At 42.8% G+C, this 20,313-nt stretch overlaps 1 protein-coding gene across 9 annotated transcripts in view; it reads left to right on the plus strand.

Moving 5' to 3' along the window:
- The window catches only part of ASCC3 (activating signal cointegrator 1 complex subunit 3), a 1,498,074-nt gene that overhangs the window by 605,924 nt on the left and 871,837 nt on the right, over window positions 1–20,313 (plus strand). For all 9 annotated transcript variants that reach the window (XM_029595363.1, XM_029595357.1, XM_029595354.1 and 6 more), the window contains one exon: window positions 19,968–20,144. In XM_029595363.1, coding sequence (XP_029451223.1) covers window positions 19,968–20,144 — 177 coding nt within the window. The remainder of the gene's footprint in view (window positions 1–19,967; window positions 20,145–20,313) is intronic.

Here is a 20,313-nt window from a genome sequence, read left to right on the forward strand (position 1 = left end):
AGGGTGCTTAAGAAGAGGTATAATTGGCAGAAAAACAAGACAATGTCGTTGTACAGAAAATTGTTTACAGTTCTGTAGGGAATCTTTACAAAAAAAAAGAAGTATAGATAGGAATAAAGTCTGTCCAAACTGATCCTGGGCAGATTCCTTTGGCTGGGCTCTGGGTACCATCCTCTGATTATCGGCAATAACCAAAGACGTTGACTCCTTGGATTAAAAAGTGCAAACTTTGGATAACTGTGTATGTCCATTGATTGTTACATGTATAAATCTCCGGGTGGTATGCCTGGAAAACCTGGCAAGAAAGAGAAAGCGAAGCCAACTGAGGGAAAAATGGGCTCTGCATGTAAAGAGAAAAGCACTCCACATCTGGTGGAAGGCATGGTAATAAATGAAATTAGCAAGGTTATAATGGCAGCAATTGCTGGTAAGCTTTAAACAATATTGCTACAAATAAATAAAAACTTTGCTATCAGACCTGGGGCCCTATCTTGATGAGATCGAAGGGTGACTGTCGGTGGTAGAGGATGACAGTTTAGCAGCCATGGGAAAGATTAAAAAGTTAGAAAGATTCATCAAGTTGGAAAATTGCTTCCGGCAAAATAATTTGCATTTCATGGGGCTTACTGAGGAAGATGTGAAACTGGCAGAGGTTATCACTACATAGTTGCCTATGGCACTGTGTTTACAGGCCTAACAAAGCCCCATGATTATAGAACTAGCACATAGATTGGAGGTGAAGAAAGATGGCAATCAGCGGTCCAGGGAGGTGATAGCCTGTATATTAAACTTTGCACATAATCAGCTCATTTTACAAGCATAACGCAAAACTACTACTTTAATACCAGAAGCACACTATTTGAATATTTTAGGACTTTTCTTTTGTTGTGTTCGGCGGTCCGCGAGGCAGGCCTGCTCTCTAGGCATGCACTTGCCTGACCAGCCTCTTCTTAAAGGGCCATGGTGGGAAGTCTCCAGCAGTGCTAACGGATGACATCACCTATAAAAGGCCATGTCAGTAGATCATCCACACACTGGCAATAGGTTGACCTCTCCTAAGTGTGCATTGCCTCAGCATTCCTGTAACCCAGTTCATTGTTCCTGTGTTCCAATCCTTGTTCCTGATCTTCATCTTATTTATTTTTTTATTTATTTAAGGTTTTTATATACCGGCATTCATGAAATGATCACATCATGCTGGTTTACAAATAAACAGGGGTGCAATAAATACATTAAAAACAGAAATAACGTGTCGAAGAAAGCAGTTACAATTAACAATTAATCTTCAGTTCTTGTCTTCATGCTTGGTCAATCTTCAGTCCCTGTCTTCCTTGTATTCCAGTCTTCAGTTTTCAGCCCTGCCTAGCCTCTGACAGATCCCTCTGGTTTGAATTTGGCTTGCTTCAAGACTCTGATTACCTTCCACAAGCCAATGGCTGCTGCCCGGATGCTGAACTCTGTCTGCCACTGACCATAGCTTGCTTTACAACTCTGATTGCCTTCCACCTGCCTGGATACCAATGCTGTAGTTCTCCATCTGCATACTTCCTATGCTAGACCCTGGCCTGCAACTTCTTCTACTCATTGGGTCTTCATCTCTGCAGAGATCTGTGCCTAAGCCAGCCGGCCCAGCACTTGAGGGCTCAACCTAAGGGGAACGAGGACTGGTATTGTTGAAGTTCCAGTTGGGCTTTTGCTTCTGCTAGCTCCGCCTGCCTACAATGGAGACTGCAAGGATCCTCCCTGCAGATATATCTTTTTTTTTTCCTACAGTTCCTGGCAAAGCTGAAGTTCTGGCAGGGATACGAGTTGCATATATTTGAATCTGTGGAGGCTGAAAAGGTTTGTGGCTATATTACCTCAATTCTTAAAGAAGGAAGAACTGCATCTTATTATGGAATACGATATTGGAATTTAAAAAGCTTGGAGTTACCCATTCTATGTGAATTAAGGACTGTGCGTCAAACTTCGGCTGTAATGGAGATAAAGCCGTGTGCATGTAGAAGAATCAGCTGGCTTCTATAAGTGGCACACAGCAACAGACAGATTGGACAAGAGGAAGAGTCAAACAGGAGACAAAGCAGATGGCGCTGGTGTCAAGAGTATCTTGTAAGCCTAAAATGAGCGATAAGAACTTTAAGAAATGCAATGGCAAACAGCTGGTTTTCATTTTTTGCTATCTTACAGGAATCTTTAAATTGAGTTCTGAAGTGCTGTTTCAATGCTAGTTTGATTCAGTTATAAACAATACAATTGCTAAGTTGTATATGACGTATGATCACTTTGAAGGGAAGGAAAGGAGTGCATGTGAGCTTGGGGTTGTGGGATGGCACCCGCTTGCATGTTAGTGGCTCCTAATCCCCCATAGTTGGAGATATTAGATGTCTATGGAGTATCAAGTGCAAATTAAAATTTCAGCATTTGCATTTAAGACAATTTTTTATTTTGCTCCTAAATTTCTTCAGGATTCATTTAAAGTTGTATGTGCCTGGATGGACATTGAGATCCTTTTTGGAATCCTAACTTGTTATCCCATTGATCAAAGAGGTTAGTTTTATCCAAGATCTGAAAGAGCAGCTCTTGACCCCTGGGGTAAGATTGTCTAAGGAGTTGCAATATGTTGGCTTTTTTTTTTTAAGCATAGCCTGCCTTTAGGCATTTCTAGAAGTTTAGCAATGAACTGTTAGTTGTGCTACATCCGATATTTGGGATAGCTTTGAGATTGTATTTGCTCTTGGAAAATGGGTGGGTTTGTAGCTAGGATAAAAATGGATGAGGATCTGATGGAGGTTTTGTTTTTTGAGGGTGGAGTCTGGGGAAGATGAGGGTGGATCTTTTATTCTTTTTATTGACCACATGCTATATTGTACCATGCTTTGGACACCGTTGGTGGTAAGGAATCTAAAAATCAAATGTTACTGAAAGTACAGTAAAATCTAAAAATTCAGTTTGCTCCCCTCACTTACACAGGCAGCTCATTTTATACTTTTCATTTTTCATTACAGACATACATAGCCAATCAATACATTATTCTTTGATTACCCTCTTCCTTTCATCATATTCATCATCACCTCATAGAGCCAATAATGGATGGAGTTTATTCCTTCATCCATAGACATACTGATTAGTAATTAGTATGATGTAAGTTATAATATTCCACTTTCCTCCATCTTAGACCTTATCCACCATTTTAGGTCCAAGGACAAGGTGTCCTTTTGACCTCTATTTTAGATGGAGTATCGTGATATTTTTCATTCTTTAAACTAGAAACAAGTTTGAAATGTGTTTATTGGAACAGATATTATTCCAATAAGAATATAACCAATAACATTACAACTCATTAATTATGCGAGTTGTAGGGTCTTCTTGATGTAAGGTTTGTGGTTGTGGTGGTCAGCACATTCTTTTTCATTTTTTTAGATCTTTTAAGTGGGGCAAAATACCTGATAACTCACAATATTGACTCTGGCTCTTCTACTGAAGAGCAATAAAATACCAAAGATGGTATTTTGTTTTTTTGGTTGGTTTTTTTTTTTTTTTTGGGGGGGGGGGGGGGGCAGGTATTGGTAGGGAAGGGAGAAGTGGGGTGGGTTTATTGTTCTGAAAACATGGTTATTCTTCATTTATTAATCAGATCAAAAGACTTTAGACACATGCAAAAACAAATTGTTTAGCACTGCTTTTTGTTCCACAGCATTACTCTTTGCAGGACTGGCCTAATAATGAAGATGCTAAGACACCCAGAGGTTTTTTTGTATTCCAATTCCACATACTCATGATCTTACCACTGTCTGTAGAAATCTGAATGCCTTTGCTTAGGTATAGCCAGAGATCATTGGCACAATTTCTAGCTGTCTGTTTCAAAGTGTTCTATTGTGTTTGCTCTTAACTCTTCCAGAGTTTTTTGGCTTGGTATATGTGATGCAGTTTGCTACATTGGCTTGGTTTCCTCACTTAAGTGTGCTTGAAACCAGTTGCTGCTATTACTATAATTTTACCAAAGACTATAAGAGCAGTATTGATATTATCTCTTAGCTGTTCCCATTTTGTTGTACACTTGAGATAGGTTTGAGTGGTATTTTCTCTAGAATGCATGTAATTTAAAATTTTCTGGATCCATTGTCTTTCTGGTGTCTGTGTGCCACTCTTTTTTTTCTTTTGGAGAATGGATCTTCTTGGCTGAAACCTGACCTTGCAGTGTACCATTGAGTGGTCCTTGCCACAGTCAACACACTTTTACAACAGCAAATCAGACAGGTTAATTTTGAGGTTAGTGTATCTTATAATGATCAGATCTACTTGTTGACAATAATGTGATCTTGGGCATCTCCTTTGAGACCTTATACAGTAGTGTGGTCTAGAAAAATGAATGGGTATTGCAAATGTGAGAAGAATAAAGTTCTGGGAGTCTCTGCTTATTTTATTTATTTTTCTGGTGCTTTGATGTCTTAGGTAGGTGGACCAGGTGTCATGGTCAGCACTTGCTCTCATATTGAAAACACAGAACAAATAAGGATGTTCACTCATAGGGATCATGTTTATGATCCCTATGAGTGAACAAACTTGCCTACAAACTTTCAAAAAGAAACTAAAGACTTGGCTGTTCTCCCGAGCCTTCCCCGCCAATAGCACAACAGCCTGATTTACAACTATTCCATCACTCATGTAAATAAACAAATTCTAACCGTATTCTCAAGTCATCATGAGGTCGGCTCTCCGCCTCCCTCTCATATTCCATTGTATATAGTAATTTATTTTCGTTCTCCCTTTCTTTTTTTTCCTTCTCCCAGTTAAGGCATCCTTGTTATAATGTAACTTTATGCTCCTCTAAATTGTTTCTGGTTGACTGGTTGGTTATAGTTACTGCTTAGTTTGATGTAAACAGAGTTGATTTGATTTGTATCAAGAAAGTCGGTATTTAAAAACCTTAAATAAATAAATAAATGATGGTATTGAATTCATTATGGAATTGTTCTTTTATTTCAAGTAATGCATTAATGATCTGCATGCTGCTCTTTAGAGGACAAAGTGTGCTTCTTTGCACTCCTCCTGGATCCCAGACCTGCTCAACTGCAGCTGTTGTCTCTCCTGCCCACAGCTGCTGCTCTTCCAGCTCACATTTTTAAAACTCACAGATTGGAGCCTCTGATGTGCATCAGGAAAACAGCAATTAGTAAATGCGAGTCTGCAGGTTTTAAAAATGTCCTCAGTGATGGCACAGGTCAGCTGATGGAGGAGGTACCCTGGATTGTCGGGCAAAGTTCATCCACTAGTCTCCAAAGAGGTCAGGGCAGCTGGCAGAGCCCACCTGCTAGCCACTGAGGATGTGAAGGAGGGCCAGGGCGGCAAGCGGAGCCCAGCCACTTACCATGGAAAATGGGAGGAAGAGATTCATGGTGGCTAGCAGAATCTACCCACTAGCTGCTGAAAGTCGGCATAGGAGGGCCAGGCAGGGGTAAGAAACAGCTCATGAGGGTGGAGAGTAAGGGAGGGAGAGGGGTTGATAATTTTCACTGAGAAACTGGACAGAATGGAGGGGTGGAAGAGATGGAGAGACTGGGCCAAGTATGGGGAGGGGTGAGACTAGTAAGAAAATGAGTGAGAGGTTAAGAAAACTGGCAGTCACATCCCTGCCTCTCACCCAGAACCCCCTTCTCCCCCTGCTTGTACACCTGATGAGGCTCTTTGGTACTATGCCTTCTAGTTCATTGGTAAATGGTGAATGAAAGGTTGACCATCCCTGCATTCAGAGTTTGTGCATGCACACTCACAAGTTCCCTGTACGTACCAGGATCATTCCAGACAGTGGGTTATGTCCTCTGTCCAGCAGGTGGAGTCAGAACAAAAAATTCTCAGGGGAGGTCCTATATAACCACGCCTCCCCTGACTCAATTCTCAGTATAGTTCTGACTCCAGCAGGTGTGAGCAGGGGACTCTGAGGTCCCCAGCATTTGGCCTTTAAGGTCTTAAATTTTCTAATTCTTCTTTGAGGGATCAAGTTTTATTAAATTTAAAGATTTAGTTTTGTATAGCTTGACAGCCAGGACAGGAAACCCTTTCCTCAGTGAACAGGGACTTGCTGACAGGCTTTCTCTTTTCTTTCTTTTCTCTTCACTTATATTCCTCCTTCCCCCTATTTATTTCTTTTTATTTTTTATAGGGCTGAAGGTAAGTGTCTTTTTCTGTTTTACAGCTTCGTGGAAGTCTTTGTAACAGCATTCACGGCTGAGGGTGCATATCGGTAGTGCTGTTTCACTCCCCTCTTACTTGTGTTGGTGCGAACCCACCCCGCCTTTTTTTGGTGTGAGGAGTTACCCGGTCCGCGGCCCCACGACGTTATATTCCCCGGGGCCGCTTGCCGTCGGGAAGGGTCATTCCCCGGCGGTTTTCTCTCGGCCGGTGGGTGGTTTTCAGAGCCGTGCCGGCGTTTTTCGCCGCTTTTTTCTTTCAGCGATTTCGGCGCGAACTGCACCTCACTTCCTCCCCCCTCCCCCCCTCGCTTTCTCCTCACCGAGTCAGCGGCAGTAGTGGGTAGCGACGTCCTTCTCTGAGCGAATTTCTTCTCACGAAAGATTTTTTGTACTGCTCATGTCGTTTGAGGGGGAGGACAGCCCCGCTCCGGGAGATTCAGAGCGGCTTCAGGACCGCGGGGGCAGAAAGAGGCAAGCCCCGTTCTCGCAGTTGGTATTTCATCTGAGGGCGCAGAGACTCAACTTTCTTCCTCTCTACCAGTCACTGGAGCACTATCGGAGAGTCAACTTTCTGTGAACTCAGGTAATTTTTTCTCTCCTGAATTTATAGTCCTAATGAACAGGGCTTTCATGCATTGCAAGGACTCCCTGTCAGGAGGGGGGGATACTCCTCCGAACAAACGACCATGCCCGGTTCCTCCCTTAGGGGGACTCTTCACACAGTTTACCGGGTCTTTCTCTGAGGGGCTTCCAGGAACTTCTAAGTCCTTCCCTGTCCCTCCACCACCGCCGCAGCCAGTGGCAGGAGGAGTTGGAGATGACCCTCTTTTAGTTCAGCTCACAGACGACCCCTCCCTTACAGCTCAGGTTGAAGGGGATGATCCCAGAGTTTTGCGGATTTTTCAAGCGGGGGAGTTAGAGGATCTCATTCCACACATCTTACAGGAGATGGATATTGACCCTCCGCCTGAGCCTGTGGTTCCAGACCCGAATGTCAAGAAGGGGGATCCACTTCTTGCAGGCCTTCGACCTCTGGCAAAGGCTTTTCCCACCCATCACAGTATTTTACAACTAATTGCCAGAGAGTGGGACACTCCAGAGGCCAATCTCAGGGTGGATAGAGCCATTGATAAATTATATCCTTTACCGGCAGATTTCTTGGAGCTGCTTCGAGTGCCCGCAGTGGATTCGGCGGTTTCGGCGGTGACAAAGCACCCGACCATCCCTGTCACCGGGGGCACAACTTTGAAGGATCTTCAAGATAGGAAGCTAGAGGTGTTCCTGAAGCGGGTGTTCGAGGTCTCTGCTCTGGGCATGAGAGCGGCTATCTGCAGTTATCTATCTCAACGTGCAGGACTCAGGTGGGTACAACAACTTCTCACTTCGCAGACTCTTCCAGATGCCGAGGCGCAACAAGCGGACAGGTTAGAGGCCGTGGTAGCCTATGGAGCGGACGCCCTGTATGATCTCATCAGAGTACAGGCACGAGCCATGGTAGCAGCGGTTTCTGCGCGCCGTCTCCTTTGGTTAAGGAATTGGTCTGCAGATGCTTCCTCCAAGACCCGTTTGGGGGTCTCTCCCTTTCAAGGGTAAGTTCCTCTTTGGGGAAGATCTGGATCAGATCATTAAGACACTTAACGAAAATGCAGTTCATAAGTTACCAGAGGACCGACCACGTTCGTACAGACCGTTCAACTCTAACAGGAACAGGTATCGCAATCAAAGTAAGGTCCGACCCTCGAGACAACAGCCTCCACAGGCCCCTTCTTCATGCTCACATACTTGGAATCGGTCCTTTCGGGGTCGTCGGCCCTCTAAGGACGGACACAGTACGGGCCCTTCCACGAAGTCACCGCAATGATGCCAGGAGGACCCTCGAGTCGATTCCTCGGCTGGGGGGTCGACTTTCGCTCTTTTACGGGGCGTGGGTTCGAATCACTTCAGACCAATGGGTCCTCAACATCCTAAGACAAGATTACGTGTTGGATTTTGTACACACGCCACCAGACAGGTTTCTGTTTTCTCCTTGCGGATCCCTCACAAAGCGTCAGGCTGTACGTCAGACCTTGGATCGTCTCCATGCTTTGGGAGCGATAGTGCCGGTTCCGGCTTCCGAGTTGGGACGGGGTCACTATTCTGTTTACTTCGTAGTTCCCAAGAAGGAGGGAACCTATCGACCCATTTTGGATCTCAAGACTGTCAACCATTTCCTCAGGGTCCCTCGTTTCCGCATGGAGACGCTCCGCTTGGTTCTGGCGGCAGTACATCCAGGGGAGTTTCTAGCCTCGTTGGATCTCACGGAGGCGTATCTACATATCCCGATCCACCATTCTCATCAACGTTATCTTCGGTTCAAGATCTTGGAACAGCATTTTCAGTTCCGGGCTCTGCCTTTCGGGCTGGCCACGGCTCCCCGGGTCTTCACGAAAATCATGGTGGTAGTGGCGGCCGCGCTCAGGAGAGAAGGAATCCTGGTGCATCCTTATCTAGACGATTGGCTCATCAGAGCGAAATCTCGGGAACAGGGATTTTGAAGCAGTCCACAGAGTAGTCCAGCTCCTTCAGGAGCTCGGTTGGATTGTCAACTTTACAAAGAGCAGACTGCATCCATCTCAGACACTGGATTTTCTGGGAGCTCATTTCGACACGGGAAAAGCCATGGTCTTTCTTAGTGCGGAGAGAGCTCAGGCGCTACCCGAGCAGATCCTCACTTTCTTGACTCTCGAGGTTCCAAGGGCGTGGGACTATCTTCAGGTCCTAGGAACCATGGCCTCCACCATCGACCTGGTTCCATGGGCCTTTGCCCATCTTCGGCCCCTTCAGAGAGCATTACTTTCCCATTGGAAGCCAATGTCCCAGGATTATCAAGTGGAGCTTTCCCTCCCAGACTTTGCAAGGTACAGTCTCGACTGGTGGTTGGACCCTCACCAGTTAGCTCAAGGAGTGTCTCTGGAGTCTCCAGACTGGATGATAGTGACCACGGACGCCAGTCGTTCCGGCTGGGGAGCGGTCTGTCTGGACACCTCGATTCAGGGACGGTGGTCGAAGGAACAGACGACCTGGCCCATCAACCATTTGGAGTCAAGAGCCGTTCGACTCGCACTTCAGGACTTACTACACTTGGTACACCACCGAGCAGTTCGGGTACTGTCGGACAACGCCACCACAGTGGCGTACATCAACAGGCAGGGAGGCACAAGGAGTCGTCTGGTGTCCTTGGAAATAGACAGACTGATGGAATGGGCGGAGATTCATCATCTTCGTCTGGCAGCTTCCCACATAGCGGGTGTCGACAACATTCAGGCGGATTTCCTCAGCAGGCACCACCTGGACCCCGGAGAGTGGGAACTCTCGGAGGACGCGATGGCCCTGATAATCAAGCGCTGGGGAACTCCACGCTTAGATCTCATGGCAACGGCTAGAAATGCAAAGGCCGCTCGCTTCTTCAGTCGAAGAAGGGAGCATGGAGTGGAAGGAGTAGATGCGCTAGTACTTCCTTGGCCACGTCAGTGTCTTCTGTATGTCTTTCCACCTTGGCCACTGGTGGGAAAGGTTATTCGAAGAATAGAAGGTCATCAGGGCCCAGTAATTCTCGTGGCTCCGGAATGGCCCCGGCGACCGTGGTTCGCGGATCTTCTCCAGTTAGCGGTGGGGGATCCGCTCCGCCTCGCTCACCTTCCGCGGCTCCTGCGTCAGGGACCAATATTTTTTCCAGCGGCAGATCGCTTCTGTCTTGCGGCCTGGCTTTTGAACGGCGGAAGCTGAGGCGTCGCGGTTACCCTGAGTCTGTCATATCCACTCTGCTACGGGCGCGTAAGACGTCCACTTCGGTTACGTATGTTCGAGTTTGGAAGGTTTTTGAGGAGTGGTGTGGCTCAAAAGCCATTTCGGCCCCACAGGCTTCGTTGGCACAAATTCTTTCATTCCTACAGGAGGGTTTGGATATGGGTCTGGCCTATAATTCTCTTCGAGTACAAGTGGCGGCGCTTGGAGCCTTCCTTCAGGAAACCAAGGGAAGTTCTCTCTCTTCCCATCCGGATATTCTGCGTTTTCTGAAGGGAGTGAGACACCTGAAGCCTCCAATCCGTCCGCCCTGCCCATCGTGGAATTTGAACCTGGTACTCCGGGCCCTCTGCGGTCCGCCTTTTGAGCCATTGAGTTCTGCTACCATTAAGGATGTTACTTTCAAGACGGTCTTCCTGGTGGCGATCAGTTCAGCAAGACGGGTCTCGGAGTTACAGGCTCTATCTTGCCGGGAGCCATACCTCCGCTTCTCTCCGAGTGGAGTTTCCTTGCGTGTACGGTTCCTTCTTTTTTACCTAAAGTGGTATCTGGGTTTCATCTTAATCAGTCAGTGTAACTTCCTTCTTTTCCCTCCACAGAGTCTGGTGATCTCCACAAGCTTGATGTACGACGAGTATTAATGCACTACCTAGAGATTACGAATGAGTTTCGACTTTCTGATCATTTGTTTGTTCTTTGGTCGGGACCTCGGAGAGGTAACATGGCCTCGAAGCAACCCATTGCTCGCTGGTTGAAGGGAGCGATCGTAGCGGCATACCTAGGCGCAGGTAAGTCTCCTCCGTTGGTGCTAAAGGCTCATTCTCTCCGTGCTCAGGCAACTTCCTGGGCTGAGAGTTCCTCCGTACCCGCCCAGGAAATCTGCAGGGCGGCTACTTGGAAGTCTATCCACACTTTTACCAGGCATTATCGCCTGGATGTTCGGGCGCCTTCGGATGGGTGTCTAGGAGACAGGGTCATTCGGGCAGGGCTGTCCATGGCCCACCCATGATGGGAAAGCTTTGGTACATCCCACTGTCTGGAATGATCCTGGTACGTACAGGGAAAAGAAAATTATTCCTTACCCGTTAATTTTCGTTCCTGTAGTACCATGGATCATTCCAGACACCCTCCCTAGACTTGGGGGTACTTTGTTGTGGGACATCCCTGCTTACCTGTCTCTATCTCTTTTGCTCTCTGTTCTTCGTGTACTGTGGAACTGTTCTTCCACGCAGTACTGTTTGCAAGTTTCAATGTTTATGGTTTGTTAATTTTAAATTTACTTCCTGGATTTTTGGTCCAGAGGTTGTTTTGTTCGTTAACTTTATCCCTCTGGTCTTTCTTATAAACTTGGCCATGAAGAGTCAAAAGGTGAAATACCAGGATTCTGAGTGAACCACTTGTGGATGGTTTGATTATCCCCACCTGTGTGTTTTGAGCAGCAAATCCCACTCCAAGTACCCTAGGTTTTTAGGATTCTTTCCCTACCAGAAGAATAATCAGTCCATGTATCTATGGACATTTGTTGATATAAACTATGCTGTCTGGAAGGCAGCAATATGAACTTGGAATCCTTTCAGCTCTTCATTTGTTTATAGCTGTCTTATGGGCATTAATGATTTGCTGAAGGCCTTCAGACATTTGGTGTCATAGTTCTAATGCCCCAGCATCCAAACTTGAGGATTGGTTTCTTATTGCTTTTGTTTTACCAATGAAATAGGTGGACTGTGGTAGGACAGCACCTTTTTGCCTAGAGGCTGTCCAACTTCAGACAGGTGGTATCTGTCCAATAACATGAGAGAATCTCTCCCACGGTTGGAAGCAACCTCTGGCACCTTACTCAATGCCAGTTGAGCAGAGGCTTATGACCAGTGACTGCTAGAGATGTGCATTCATTTTAAACGAATTAGACAATTTTAATGAAATTGTCTAATTCGTCATGGTTTGGGAGCACTCAAAAATGAAAGAAATGTTTCTGAAATGTCGGAAAAATTAGTGTTCCGTGTTAGTGTGCGCTAATGGGAGTTAGCGTGCACTAACTTTAAAATGTTAGTGCACACTAACTTGAAATTCGGGAACATGAAAAAAGATCCCGAACCGCGGCAAAAACAAAATTATCTGTGGGGGACCCGAACTGAACCACGAAACAGAAAAACAAAAACGAAACATCTCTAGTGACTGCTGTCTCCTATGTTGCAGACACCATAAAGTGAAGCTGGAGTTTCTTTTCTAGCGTGGTGATATGGAGGCCTTGTGTTGTCCAAGGTTCGGGGGCTGACTTCTTGGCATTTCCAGTATGTTCCAAAGGAGCATCTAGAGCCAACCCTGTTTGGTAGCTACTCCACAGCATCAGATATTAGGCCAATATCAGGATTAACACTGAATGGCCTTTGGCACTCCATGCCTGAATTTCTATTGGAGTTTACTCCCTTTTCTACCTTATTTGAGATTAAGCCATAAGACACTGGGCATTTAAATCAGTGTGTTTACTCTTTCCAAAATGAGTTGCCGTCCAAAACTACTGAGTCCTTTCTGCTAGAGGCTACTGTTTAAATTGCTAGGGATCTGCCTTTTGCCGCCTACACTTGTCAGTGGTAATGATACCACCAGTTGAAGGCCAGGGAGATGCTTGATGATTAGAGTTTGAGATGCTTGCCATGGTACCATTTATAGATTAGAGCTTAATTTCATTACTTACCTGTCATGCCTTTTGACTTGATTGACTAAGGGTACAATATACTGTACATTAAATATTTCAGATTCTTTTGGAATTTAAGATTATCTGAAGGCGATCCATTTAAATATATTAAAGCAATCAGCATTGTCTGTAGAATAAAATGCCAGGTCAAGGAAGCTAGTTTCCTTGTATGAACCATTCATAAAGCAGCCTTTCATGAATTTGCCAACTATAGCATACAAATTTCCATTCCACATAAAATGCAGACTTGAAAATGCTAGTAATAGAAATTATTTTGTAGCCAACATGGTAAGTACTCTCACAATACTGTATATAATTTGGTGGTCACATTGATACTAACTCTCATCCTTATTTTCAGTCACATTAAATATTTCTTTGCTAAAGCTGGGAAGAAAATCTTATGATTGAAATAGTGACTTTAGAGTGTCATTGAAAAGCTATGTACAAAAAAACAATAACTGAAAAAATATAGCAAATACAAGTGTGATTGCATACTGAAAATATGAATGTGTAAATAAAGGAGAGAATTAATCCATTTTAAAATAAGATGAAACTGTAGCAAATGTTCAATGATAATCAGCTTTGACTAGTCTCACAATTGGATAGTATCCAGTCTTTAAAGTCTTCAGAATTTTAAAGCTTTATTTTAATGTGAGTGACAGAAGATTTAAATTGCTTCAGACATTGTGCTTATAAAAGTTTAAATGCATTCAGGCCTTCAGGAAACATCAACCTGTAGGTTGGGTTATTCAGATCTTTCATTCATAGAGGGTCGTGTAAGCCTGAAATTTCTGCCTGAAATGGCCTTGTGTTCATACAGCAACGCTGGCCAATACAAATCCTTTGGAGCCACAGCATGACTATACTATTTTTTATTTTTTATTTTTTTTAAGAAAAGCCACATTAATCTGGTTCATGGACAAGGTGTTTTTTTTTTATGCCAATAGTGATTTTAATTAGATACTTCTGATGCAGTTGAACTAATTTGTAATAGGAACTGGATTTTTTTTAACCTGTTTGAATTGTGCAGCAGCATGTACTAAGGTACTGAGAATTCTAAAAATGTATTCTTTTTCTTTATCCATTGGCAATTTACAGTGAACATAAAGACACCTGGTTGAAATTTTATAGTTAGCCCAATTCCTTTTTACCTTGTGGGCAAATTGAATATATCTTAAATTAGATACATTGTTGCTGATATTCAGAGGCAGGAAATGGGGCTGTGTTGACTACCATGTGATAGGGGCAAAGGACCAGCTGGTGCCATTTTGAAAAATAGCTGCCGCCTGGCCCGGAGCCTATAGACCACCACTAGACTACCAAGGATTCATTTGTGATTGAGGGAGGTCCAGGGGTGGGCTAGGGTGGCAGGTGGGAGCCCTGGCCTCCGGGAGTCAGATATTTTTTTTTTATTGAAGTGGAGATGTTGGGGGCAGGGTCTAGTGCATTCTTTAAAACACTTTTTAAAAAATGTTTGAACAAGAGCAGCTGAGGTGTGCAGACCTGAGCTTTTTAATGACTTTTGGGGGGAAGACATACCATGGGAGTCACAAAGCAGCAGCGTAATTTATCTTAGGAAAAACACCACAGCTTAGTGAATGAGCCCTTGCGGATAGGGAAATACCTACAGTACTTGAATGTAACTCTCATTTAGTTGTCATTGAAAAAATCTGAGCTATATCTAAATAAATTATATTTAAAGAGATGACTCTGTAGTGTGTAATGCTCTTCCTTCCCTCCTCATAAGTCCAAATGCATCAGACAAAATGCCCAAACCAACCTTGCTTTCTGAGCAGGTCTTGTGATCTGAACCCAGATTTCCTGTATTTCAGAGCATTAATCTTCAAAACTGATGCATTATTTTGCTTTGATATATGCCATTCAGATCTACATTATGTGAAGGAAATAAGAGAGAAGAAGAATATCACTTCTTGTGATCCTTTATCTGGACTGACCTTGTCCCATGTAACATAGCATTTAAATAGTCTTCCTCCATTCTTCTGTTGAGAAGAGCTTTGTGTTCTCCATAAAACACATACTAGTAAAAGCTTTTACTTGAAAATGTAAGTAAATGTGGGAGAGCGTTTTGCAATTGAATATACTTGACTGCTTCATCCAGTGTTGCAGCAGGGATGGTTTACTGGCGATTAAAGGTACTTAGATTGTTTTAAATCCTATATGTCCTGCACGCCCTGGATGTCTTTGTGGGATTGAAGTCTACTTTTATTTCTTTTTATTTATTCACATGTTAGCTGATGCCTTTTTATTGGTAGCTCAAGGTGGCCTACATTCGAGTGCAGTTGGTATTTCCTAGTCCCCAGAGGGCTTACAATCCAAGGGCCTTATTTACTATGCTTTTTGCCCATAGACATAGAATAGGGAAAAAGCTTCAGTAAAGGAGCCCCTAAGTTTGTGAAGTGACTTGCCCAAGGTCACAAGGCCATCTGTGGAATTTGAACTCTGGCTTCCCTATTTCTAAGCCCTCTCCTCTAACCACTGGGCTGCTCCTCCACTCTAGATTACTGAATGGAATAAGATAAGTTATTTTGTGCATGTAGCAGAGGTCCAGCAAAAAATAATTTTTTCTAGAAAATTGTAACTTGATTAGTTCTATAAAATAAGAATACAGAAAGGGCCAAATGTGTGAAGAATTATTCCCATAGGCACACAATGAGAAAAGCCTTTTCATATATTTAGCTGGTAGTGTGGTAACAGGAACTGATGTGTTATGATAAATTCCTCTCCCCATGAGGTAACAGTAACAAGAAAACATAAAGCTAATGGATGCACACACATATTTTGTTGGAAACTCAACCACCAGGAAACAGATTTCTCTGAAGGACACATTTATTCAGTTGTAGCTTTAAATGAGATCTACTGCATAATTTTGGGAAAGCAAGAGTAAAGCCAAAATCAAATGTGCCAGTGGTTGTACAATAGGTTGGGGGAGGGGGAAATGGACAGACTTAGATGGACCTTGTAAGGGGTTATCTGCTATAATATTTGCATAACTAGGGAACCGTAATCTGTCTTGATCCCATGTGACATGACTACTCATTACTTAAAAAGCACACGCAAATATCAAGTGAAATTAAAGACTGCAGCTTTCACACCAGGGCCTACCACCTGGTGCCAGGCAGTCCCAGTCATTCATTGGGACTCTTCAGGAGCTACAGATACTTGAAATTAATGCCCATCTCCTTTTTCCACCCTCAGCTAGGCTAGGATACTAAGCCCTAACAGTGACAAAATAATTACCAAACATATGGTATGCCTTAGAACTTAATTAAAATACAAAATAGGTTTGAAATTGCTTTCTATCTGAGATATCCTGAATGTAAGCCAGCATTAGGGTGGGTGGCCAGAGAAAAGGTCCTGTTGAGTTGGGCTGGGAGTTTGCAGGAGAAAGAGGCCAGAACCCGGATGGATTGCCTCTTTATTCTCTCCTGTATCTTTACTCCTATTAGGCTCAGGGTCAATGGGATCAGACTGTTGTGGTGAAGGGTAGAACTTGGGTTGGGCAATGATTGCCAGTTAACTCGCCCCCATTCCCTCACCACCCAGATGACAGCAGCTGCATTGGTGGTTGCCAGATCCAACTCCTTTACTGCCCAGTCCTACTTGGCAATGACCACAGAGAAAGACCAAATGATTCATCCAGTCTGCCCAACAAATTTCTTATGATACTAACTGCCACTTCGTGCAAGCTATCCCATGTTCTATGCAGTTACCCCCAAGCCTTAGGTTAAAGGTAGTAATATTTACAATTAAAGCCAAACAACTGTCAAACCTCTATGACTGTTAGCAACATTTTTACAGAGTGACCAGCCTTCTTGATAATTCAGACAATGCTGCTTGAGCATGCTTTGCTTTTGCACTTGGCCATAGAAGCAGTCCTGTGCTTTTACCCCTAATGCCTGCGTATCAGTACCTGAAAGTGAAGTGGCCAGGTGGTCACACATAGCCTGGTCCCCATGTGCGGGTTCAGCAAAGCTGCATGGTTTGATTTTGTCACCACCTGCTTTTTCCTTCCCACCTGCCTTGCACGCCATGTTACTGGAATGCTGGCTACGCACGGCTCCTCAGTTATCTGCAACCTTCATGCACGTACATATAGTTCAGTCCTGCTTGGACTTGCTGAAAATTTTTTTTATTGAGGTATAGAGAGAAAAGTCAACAGGCGCTTTTAAGCGGTGCTTCTTGTATAACTGCATTTAAAACATTTATAGGCAATTTTTTAAGAAACTGATTTTTATTAGCACAAGAGCAATTTAATTGTGTTGGGAAAGAAAGAAACAAGCATAGAGGAATATTCGAGGAGTTGTGAGATGAGACAGATGAAGTCCAGAAATCTCCAAGCCATTCTGTTTATATGCAGAATTATGTTCGTTTATGTTTTTTTTTCCTTAGGTAAGTTTTTATAACGTTATCAGCAATCATCTGGTAAGGAGCATAACCAGCATACATAAGTTATTAATCTGTATGAAAAATCTAACATCTTGATAGGAACTTTTGAAAAATGTCTCTTATTCACTGAGGATTACAGTCCATTTCTCTCAAATACTATATATATCTATTTATGAGTGGGGTAGAATGGGTAACTGGGGAACAGTTATTTACCCTTTTAATTACCACTAGGATTAGGGGGTACTCCCGCAGATTTAAAACAAATCATAGCAAGAATTTTTTTTTTTCACTCAGCGCACAATCAGGCTATGGAATCTCTTGCCAGATGGCGTGATCAAGATGACTGACATAGTGGGGTTTAAAAGAGGGTTGGACAAGTTCCTGAAGGAAAAGTCCATAAACTGTTATTAGCCAGGTAGATTTGGGAAAGCCAGCACTTATCCTCGGAGGTGAGATACAAGCAATAGGTCAGCTATTGGAGATCTGATGGGTACCTGTGATCCAGGCAGCCCACTGTCAGACAGGATGCTGGACTCAGTGGAGCTCTATAACTCTTAGGAAACCATTGATGCATTTTCAGTTCCATGCTTTGATCTGCATTATTAGACCATCTCACATTTTATTATATATATTCCTTTTTTCCCCACCCAAGCAGCCCTAAAATGCTGTATTTTGAAATAAGACTATGGACAGATATAAACCTGAATTCTGAAAGAGCATCTCAGAATTATTTGTATGCTAACATTCTACAACTGTAGCCAAGATGTTTAGAATTAAATAATAAAGATTTATGTGGGATACATTTAATATGCCTTATGCTTGTTTTACCAGTCAGTGAAATAAATAAACAATGATGAAAGGTATTTATGAGTCTGGCTTTAGAGGGAAAGTACATACTTGAAATATTTATTGATTCCTGATTGGTTAAGAAATGATCATTTAGTCAATATTCGAGCTCTTTTTCTAAGGTTATAGGGACAAACGTTAACACAATGATTGGTCAAACCAGACCTCCTTTTTAAGCAACATGTTTTTGTGTTGGTCCACTCACTTTGATTCATCGCCAGACTTCAAATCTATGCATATTATTACCTCATGAACTGTATGTATCTCTTGCTTTTGAATATAAGATGTGCTGTTGTGTGGGAGAGCCAGCTTTAGTTCCTGGAACCAGTTCTTGCTGTTTGGATCAGTAGGGGCCAGTGATGCTGCCGGCAGCATTCATCGCTCTTGGGAGAGATCGACGCTACAACTGTTGCTCTAGATGGATGACTGGTGAATGAGCACGCTTTCACTGGGTTCCAGAGACAATCAAAGCCTTGTCTCTCAGCCAGAGAATTGTTTCTGTAATAGCTGGACTTGACAGAAATGTATAAGACGAATAAAGCTAGGTTATAATCCAGGATAACTGTAAATGAAGCCACCTAGTACTGTATCCTCACTTGGACAAGTTTCTGATGTAGATGGAAGCAAAAGGCACAGGAGGAAGATGGGATGGTACAGGATGAAAGAATATTTACTTTTTTGTCTGTTTTGTTTTGTCAAACCTCTATTTAGGGATCTTTGTTTTCAGTGTTTATTTTATTTTTTCCTGGGGATTTCAGTGAGATAACCAATCAGTGGAAAATGACTTTTCCACTGATTTTTGTTTTCATATGTTATAACAATGTAATTTTTTTCCACTATTTTTTTTCATAATGAGATTCCCAAGCAAAATAAAAAACTGAATATGATGGCCTCTATGCTATACTAAAGCAGGGGTCTACAAACAGTCCTCAAGGGAGGCAACCCAGTTTTGTGCTCAGGATTTCCAAACTAAATATGCATGAGATCTATTTGCATATAGTGGAGGCAGTGTAAGCAAATAGACCTCATTCATGCCCATTGTGGAAATCCAGAAAAGCTAACTGGATTGCAGCTCTCAAGGATTGAGTTTCACTACCCCTGTGCTAAAATATCCTATGCCAGAATTATGCATCCATTCATATTAATGTGAAACAGACAAATAAATAATTGAATTATCAGTCTCAGTGTCGTCATAAGCACAGAAAGTCACTCCACAGTATTATCAAGGTGCCATCATAGGCGATTATCAAGTCTAATTATAAGGCACCAAAACTTCACTGAAAATTGTATATACCTAGCTTGATGCTAAGCCAAAGCTTTCATATCTAAGATCATATTGATGAAGGTAAAGCTCCAACATGAGCCATATAATTCACCCTGGGCATTTCTGCAAGGCATATCGTACTTCAAGACATCATATAATCCAGTACTAGTGATTTTAAAACCAAATCCACAGAATGTTTAAAAATGGGTAAAATATCATAAATATTCCAAAGCAAAAAGATTAAAACCTTGTACTTTAGTTGCAGGCACATAAAAAGAGGGCAAACACTTTTATTTATAAAACCTACCTTCAACTATCTATTTCAAATCCACTTTTAAAAAAAAACATTTGTTTACCTTAGCTAGTGCATATATAATAAAAATAAGGTAGCCATAATTTCACCCAGTATTCAAACCGATTTAGTGCTCAGTAGCTATCTAGCAGCTGCTGAATATCCAGTTACATTCAGTGGCCGCTAGAGAACTTTGTGGGTGGGCATTTGGTGGATAGGGGTAACACTACTTATCCGGCTAAGTATCGAATTGTATGCAGATATTCAGTGGCATAGCTGTGTTGCTGAATATCTCTTGTAACTTAGCTAAGCTACTTATCCGGGCAGCTCTGAAAACTGGGCCCATTGTTAAGTAGCTGGGTCTAGTATTGTCAAAATAGATGTACAGCAGGAATGCATTATTCTGTTCAACAGTAAAAAGAATGATATTAACAGCAGATGTTAGGGTTTATTGGAGGTTTTAAATACATTTTTGTACTTTTTTTATAGGTTGAGTCTACACAGAGCATGATAAGAATTTTGGGTTTATCTGCTACTCTCCCCAATTACCTTGATGTTGCTTCATTTTTACACGTCAATCCTTTCATTGGACTTTTCTTCTTTGATGGACGTTTTCGACCAGTGCCATTGGGACAGACATTCTTAGGCATTAAGACAACTAGCAAGGTAAATTGCAATAGAGTAATTTATTTTTAATACACAGTATCTTCATTTATTACTGTCTGCCAGGAAGTGCTCGTAAGTTTTCATGAACTGTAATTAAAATATTTATATTTCCCTCCATCCAGTCTTAAAATGGTCACACAGAATATAATGCCTCAAGTGGTACTTGAAT

The sequence above is a fragment of the Rhinatrema bivittatum genome, chromosome 3 (genome assembly GCF_901001135.1).
Source record: "Rhinatrema bivittatum chromosome 3, aRhiBiv1.1, whole genome shotgun sequence".
In the NCBI taxonomy this organism is placed as follows: domain Eukaryota; kingdom Metazoa; phylum Chordata; class Amphibia; order Gymnophiona; family Rhinatrematidae; genus Rhinatrema; species Rhinatrema bivittatum.